The sequence below is a fragment of the Zingiber officinale genome, chromosome 8A, assembly GCF_018446385.1.
Source record: "Zingiber officinale cultivar Zhangliang chromosome 8A, Zo_v1.1, whole genome shotgun sequence".
NCBI classification, from domain to species: domain Eukaryota; kingdom Viridiplantae; phylum Streptophyta; class Magnoliopsida; order Zingiberales; family Zingiberaceae; genus Zingiber; species Zingiber officinale.
In genome coordinates, this window is record NC_056000.1 from 114,728,201 (window position 1) to 114,736,233 (window position 8,033).

At 37.3% G+C, this 8,033-nt stretch overlaps 1 protein-coding gene across 1 annotated transcript; it reads left to right on the forward strand.

Annotated features, from left to right (window-relative positions):
• Positions 1 to 1,040: 1,040 nt before the first annotated feature.
• Positions 1,041 to 4,322, forward strand: LOC122010004 (cytochrome c-like). The gene is made up of 3 exons (XM_042566342.1): positions 1,041 to 1,251; positions 1,798 to 1,931; positions 4,019 to 4,322. Exons 1-3 carry the CDS (start codon positions 1,140 to 1,142, stop codon positions 4,109 to 4,111), a joined length of 339 nt encoding a protein of 112 aa, XP_042422276.1. The 5' UTR covers positions 1,041 to 1,139; the 3' UTR covers positions 4,112 to 4,322.
• Positions 4,323 to 8,033: the final 3,711 nt, after the last annotated feature.

Consider the following 8,033-nt stretch of genomic DNA (forward strand, 5'->3'; position numbering starts at 1 on the left):
ATCACAGTAAATAAAAGCAATAAATATGGAAATTATTTTCCAACTATTATGACATTTTTCTGTTACTGTCCTCCATGTGCTCCAACCTTAGATGTTGCCATCTTTAGCTACTGCTATCAGATCAAATTATCGCATTCATCTTGCTTCTTATTCCGCTGTGTCTCTGGTGCTCCAAAAGTACCACGCCTCGCAAGTATCCGATCCGCGACAAAAATAAAATTTTACATATATCGATCCTATATTCCTCGAGGGAATGTACATGTAATCTAGATCAAAAATAAAATTCTAAAATCCTAGGGCTAATACAAGCTCCTGCTGTATTAGTTACATACAATCATGCACACACAAAATATTGCTCTTGACATGTCCAAGGGTCCAATCACACACAACATCTATAAGCCATAATAGTTGGTGCCTGCAACCAAAGAGTTAGCACATCCTACTATTATCCTGCCTAAATTATGTATGACATGTGCATAACCTATTTGAATTATAAACACACAGAGGCAAACTCTAGCTCTGATACCAATTGTTGGTTAGTCCTAGGAAAACATACCGGTTCCATTGTATAAAAATTTTTGTACAAGTGTCGAACCTTTCCTTAAATAATCTATTGTGTTCTTTAGAAGTTAAATTAGGAATCGCAGACAGAACTTAACACTATTGATTCAAATCCATCTATGTTATTAATTCTATTAAATATTAATTTCTAAAATTGACTTCCAGAACTGTATGGTGAGGCACCTGACTTTCTTGGATATATATATATATATATAAAATTTACAAAATATTTTGCATAATTTTAGATTTATTAGAAATGAATCATGTGATAATTTTTATTTTATTTTTAAATTTTATTCTTAACGATCTTATTTTGTTTAAGAAAAATCAAATTGATTGAACTGATCCAAGGCCCGGTGAAATTACCGAGTTAATTATAGGATCTTTAGGGACATAAAAGAAAAGGGTTTCAGGGTCTTTTTTTAATTTTAAACATTAGTGGGCCAAAGTACGAAAAGATAGAATTATTTATTTAACTGTCCAGACCTCCCTTCTCCTGTCTCTGCGGCGGCGGATTGAAGCCAACAAACCCTAACCCGAAGCTTCAGATCTACCTCTACGAAAGAAGAATACGATCCATGGCCTCTTTCACCGAAGCTCCTCCAGGTGATGCCAAGTCTGGAGAGAAGATCTTCAAGACCAAGTGCTCGCAGTGCCACACCGTCGAGAAGGGAGCCGGCCACAAGCAAGGTTTCTTTCCATTATTCTCTCTTATTTATTTATTTATTATTTTGCTGGGGCTGAAGATCTTGATTGTCATATCCTCTCTTCTATTCATTGATTCAATTATCTAATCAGATCTTTTATGCTTCGGTGGCCTGGTGATCATGAATCCATTCCTTTCGCGATGGTATCTTTTGGGTTTAGTTTCATACTGAAATGATTCGCTCCTAATGTTAGAGCTAAGCGTTGATTTTATATTGTTCTTTTTGTTCCCATTGGATTCACAGCACATTCTGGTAAATCATGAATTGGTGGCTATTGATTTCTCGAAATAAAACATAGATTTGAGTTATTTGTTTTTTTTTAAAAAAAAAATCGGTGTTATGAGCTATGGGTATCAATGATTGCCCTTTGTATGTTGAACATAGACATTTTTTGTTTTTTATTTACTCTAGAAAATAGTGTATTTATTATTATATCGTCCTTTTTCTTCCCATGGGGTGCACCGCACAAAATTTTATTTGGATTGGATCCACTTACATTTTTTTGATGTAAATTGTCTTTGCCGAGCAGGACCAAACTTGAATGGACTTTTTGGGAGACAATCTGGTACCACTCCCGGTTACTCATACTCTACTGCCAACAAGAATATGGCTGTCATTTGGGAGGAGTCAACTTTGTATGATTACTTGCTGAACCCTAAGAAGGTTTGATGAATAAACTCTTGTCATCATATTTGGTAGTTTGATTAGTTCCAATATAATTTAGATATTTTGTTTTCCTATAATAATCAGCCTAAAATATTCCACTCTGAACTAGTTTTGAGAATCTTGGTTAGTGTGTCAATGCCCGGAGCTTGAGTTGCGGTATTTTGACTGATCTGAAGCATTCTCGTTGTAATATCGAATGTAGATTATTATTTACTCTGCATACTTGTATGATGGATTGATGACCTTGCACGTAGTGAGTTGCCATTTCTCTATGGATACTATGCCGTTTGAGATGTTCTTCGCTAGGATAGATATGCTTCATATGGAACTAAGATCTTGTTATAGGTTGGGGATTGGAATTTAGGTTCAATCATGTAAATTGTTTATTTTGATGTGAACCAAAGAAGGGCAGGTGCTACATAGTGATTTACCATTTTCAGTCAGTGAGATAATAATATTATTTACACTCTTTTTTTAGGGTCTAGATATTCATTAGGAATTTTCATGAACTCAATTATCAAATGTTTGCAGAGAGATGCTATAGGAACTAGATAACTTTAGGGCCATAATCTAAATATAGTGTAGTTTGTCTTGGTTCAATTGTTCAAGTTGATGTGAGACTGTTTAGCGGCTCTAACTACCATAGAATGATAGGTCTATTTGATTATTCAGTCTATAATGCAATTTTGATTTTTATAGTTTTATATTCCTTCATGCATTTTGTCATTGTATTACAAAATAACCATTTTATAGATTACATGTGGCTAAAATTTGCATAGTGCAATAACCATCATAAGCTTTTTGCTATGCGATCACCACCCAGCAAACATTGTTTGATTTACATTATTCACATCGTGCCATTGCTGCCATTTAATATTACATCCACCAGTTTTATACAAATTTGAGCTGTGCAGTAAATATGTTAATATACTTCTTTTCTTTCTTAGTGCTGCATTGCATCTTGTTAATTTTTCCTTGTTCCGGTCTTCCCACTACTTCTATAATTATTTCTGACAATTTATACAAGGCATACCTTCCACTAGATATTCTTAGAGAAACCTTATATCTTTGGTTGGACGATGATGAAATTTCTCACAAAGTTTTTCCAGGGCAATCAATTTGAGTGCTTTCATCAGAGGTCCTCTCACAAGTCCAACTTCCATGATTCTTTCTTTCACCATCTGATGATCCAATAAAGTTTTGCATCAATTAATATATGACAGCAAATGAAGTTAATACATAATAGTTTGGGTTTATGGTTTTTACCATTTTGATATTTTCTTATTGGTTAGGATGGTTGCCACATTTGGTTAATCTAATGATCTATTGGTTGAGTTCTGTTGGGATTGGCAAGAACTGCATTTAATCTGGCAGATGTCTCGGGTGTGAGTTTGAGTGTGATTGAAGAACCATAGATCTGATTGGAATTCAAATATCTCATTGTACTTGATAAAATTAAAAATAGGGTGAGATTGGTGGTTTTTCTCTCTTTACCTACCCCTTTGTGTCTCTAAACTTCTGCTCGTTGATTTATATTTTTGATCAATTTTCATAATCTTTTTCAGATGCATTCTCTCAACTTATTTTTAGGTACTGAGACTAATGATTATCAAATCTTAGCTGATGGGCATATTTTATACTAACACATTTCTTTGCATTGTGCGACTCATCTTTGGCAAATCACCACATAGGTTGATCAGAAAGTGAACATAGTGTTTGCCCACTAGCAAGTCTAGGAGAATGTGAATATAATGTGGTGCAATCTAGATAATTATTAGTTTACAAATGATATAATTTCACATGGAAAACTTTTTTTTTTTTTTGGAGTTTGTAGCTAGAAACACCCATGTAAAATTAGTTGATAATTCATATATCCTATACTGCCAAATGGTTGGGAATTCGTAGCTTAACTCAGTGAACTTTCCATAAATGATTCAAGCCGCCAAGGTTAGGTTAGTATTTCGTTAGAATATTATCTTTAGTATTTGTTATTGGCCCTTTTGAATTTATTGCTTAAGAATAGACGGTTTCTTAAAATTGGACTTTGTTGATAATTGTTACCAAACTGATTTCTCTTTATACAGTACATTCCTGGAACTAAGATGGTTTTCCCTGGTCTGAAGAAGCCTCAGGAGCGCAGTGATCTCATCGCATATCTCAAATCATCCACGGCTTAATTTATTGTCTTTTCTTCATGTGAGCTTATGGTTTCACCTCTAGATCTCAGATATACTCTGCTTGTAATTAGCAGCAGAAACTTGAAAAATTTTCTTGCCCTTGCAAATTAATTGCCACTTGGAGGATTGTTCCTCCAGATACCTCCCATTAGTATTGTACCTGCTAAACTGCTGGTGGAATATAATAAATACAAACTTGAATTTTTATCAATTCTACTGATGCTAATTGATAGATTAACTTCAGCACGGGGTTTGCTGATGAAGACGTCCTTGTTGCTGAATTAAAATGTTGAAAGTAATGCAACTTTTGAGTTAGCCATGGTACTCTAATACCAACCGACTCTGAACATTCACACACATGATTTGTTTTATAGGGTTCTGTGGTCGGTAATGTTTTTGTTGTAATGTCAAATGATTAGGTTTAACTCTATCCTTACGCCTACTGTCAAGGTTATTTACGGAAATAGGTAGGTTATTTGTGGAAATAGGTATATATATATAAAAATTGATTTGAGAGGGAAAAACTCTCAAACCGCATATCAAATTATACCACCATCATGAGTTTGATCCTCAAAAGTAGAGACAAACTCTCCAACCAGTCCACTCTCATGTCTCATGGTCAACACCCCATGAGCACACTCCAACCAGTCCACTCTCATGCCTCATGGTCAACACCCCATGAGCACATGTTACTCAATGTGGTGCATTCATTCAAACACAACCACACTTTCACATGAGTACATAACACTCAATGTCGTCCGTTCACACTTGCATGCCATCACATACCATCCACTCAATATAGCTAAGTAGCTAACCAAGCAAAACACATTTAGTTACCAAGCCAATCAAACCCTTGGGTGTGAACCGATTTCCAAGCAATCACGCACAGAAATCATGCCATCAAAGCTCCATACAGCAAGCTTGGGATCGAAATCCACATACAATAAAAGCTCCGGACATAAATCCACAACAGTATCATCCTGCTCCCACGCGACCAAGGCTGGAATCGCGACCAAGGCTGGAATTTTTCTATACATCATCGCTCCACTTTTAACAACTGGTCAATTATCAATAAATTTATTACGTTTTTATCGTGAGTCATTTGCTGTGGATTAGATAGATCCTTATAATAAATCTATGAACCCTTTTGGATTTTTTTGACAAAGTCCCAATCATCAACAGATTTAGTGTCGTCTTTATCACGAGCTGTTTGTTACGGACTAGATAGATTCTTATGGTGGATCTATGAATCCCTTTGGACTTTTTGACAAAGCCCCAACCATCAACAGATTCAAAGTTGTCTTTACCGTGAATCGTTTGTTGCGGACTAGATAGATCAATTACATATAAAGATCTATGAACCGTTTGGACTTTTTAGCAAATCCTCAGTCATCAACGGATTTAAAGTTATCTTTACCGCGAATCGTTTACTGTGTACTAGATAGATCAATTACGATAAATCTATTCACCATCCTCTCATATATCCCCCGCACCTCCACACACAAGTCAACATATATACTTTCTCCATCAATAATAAGACATGCAAAAGTCAAAATGTGGACTTGCTCACTCAAAACCACGTACCTTGCATGTTCACACATAAACTTTGAGCTTTCAAAACCAAGCACAGGAAAGAAAGCTGCAAAAGCACGGACAGCACCACAGTCATCAAAACCATGGACATCCACGAACAGAATAGGATGCCTCAAAAACTCGGACAGCACCAAGAGCTTCAAAACAACGGACATCCAAAACCCCGGACAGCAGATAGCAAACTTTTCTAATGCAGTATATCTTCTGGATAAGTCCATAAATTGATAGATATGGATTTGAATTTTACGAAATATCTTCTCAACATCAGGAGCTATCCCCTCAAATCTGTATTTATTTCGGGCTTCCCATAAAGTATAAATCATACTAGAAATATCAAAGTATCGAGCTTTCATTTTACAGTTGCCTCATTTATAATGTTGTCCGAAAACTTACAACAACTCCCCTACTGATCTGAAATCATGTTGAAACTCCAACCAAGACTTGACCTTCCTCCATAGCTCACACGTTATGGGGCATTCAAAGAACAAATGGCCAATTGATTCATCTTGTTGTCGGCAAAGCGTACACTCTTTGTTTGATTCATAGAGTATCCTATCCGCAGTTCGTAATTTGCCATGTACAAGTAGCCAAACAATGAATCGATGCTTCGGTAAAATTTCTGGCCTCCAAATCAAGGATCCCCAAGTCACTGAAACATCTCTCGGTCTAAAGAAATCATAGGCATTTGCTACTCCTTTTTTCCTCGCTGCAAACCACTCAATCAACTGCATATTTGTTGCCCCATTTCCATTCATGGCGACTTGAATCTTGTCCCAAATTTGCACAAGTCTCTTGATAAGTGGCGAATCCGAAGCCTTTGTCTTCCATTGCCAAAAATCAACCCCTTTAATATAGTGATGATGAACCCATCGTACCCAGAGCGAGTCCGTCTTTGATTGGATTGCCCAAAGAGTTTTGCTTAATAGAGCTTCATTCCATGCGCTCAGATCTCGGAGGTCATATCCACCATCATGCTTAGGAAGACTAAAAGTGTCCCATGCAATTGAAGGGAACTTAGTGGACCATACAAACATTCGGCATATTGTCTTAATTTTTTCAATAACTCCTTCAGGTATAGGAAGTAAAGAAAGCCAATAACATTCTATACCTTGTAACACCGATCTCACCAATTCAAGCCGCCCCGCGTATGATAGTGTATGCTTTGGCCAAGAATTTATTTTCTTTGTAATGGCCTCAAGTAGGGGGTCATAGTTGGTAATCCGCAACTTCTCCGCCGCTAGTGGAATATCCAAATACCAGAATGTAAAAGTACCTTCTTGAAATCCAGTTATCTGTAGGAGCCGACCCTTCACCCCCACATCCACCCCGGCCATATATATGTGAGATTTCACTGGATTTGCCTTGAGCCCCGCCTCACAACCAAATTGTTCCAAACAGCCTCCTAACACTTTGATGGAGGTTTCATCCGCCCGAACAAATAACATCAAATCATCGGCATAAGCTAAGTGGCTGATGCCGACCTCTTTGCACATAGGATGATGTCGAAATGAGGGTGACGAACAAGCAACCTGCAGTCTTCTTGAAAGCACTTCTATACATAAACCAAATAAGAGAAGAGATAAAGGATCACCTTACCTCAAACCGCATCGTCCGCTAAAGTATCCATAGATGCCACCATTGAGGGAGATTGAATAGGAGGTCGTAGTTACACATTCTCTAATCCATCCACAATACCATTGGGGAAAACCAAAACCAACGAGTGCCACCATAAGAAATTCCCAATCCACCGTGTCAAATGCCTTCCTCAAATCAACCTTGATCATACACCTTGGTGACATTCTTTTTCGAGCATACTTTCGTAGGAGTTCTTGGGTCAAATTAATATTGTCTCCTATCGATTTTCCTTGCACAAATGTCACTTAAGCCGGATCCAACAAGAAGCCCAAAACCGAAGCTAATTGACTCGCCAAGATCTTGGATATTACCTTGTAGAAAACATTACAGCATGAGATAGGCCGATAATCAGACACCACAGGGGCATGATCCGCCTTTGGTACTAATGTGGTCAATGTATGATTCCATTATTTAAGCAATTTTCCTTCTCGAAAGAACTCTTGAACTGCTGCCACAAAATCCAAACCTACAATGTCCCACGATGAAGTGAAAAATTTCGCCCCATAGCCATCCGGACCCGGTGCCTTGTCGCATCCAATATCATGTAGAACTTCTTTGATCTCTTCCTCACCCACCGCCCTTATCAATCCTTCTAATTGGGATCCAGTTAGCTTTCTTCCAGGGATATTACTGTTGTCCATAGGGTTGCATGTTTCAATTTTGCCAAGCTAGTCATGAAAGAAGCTTACAAATT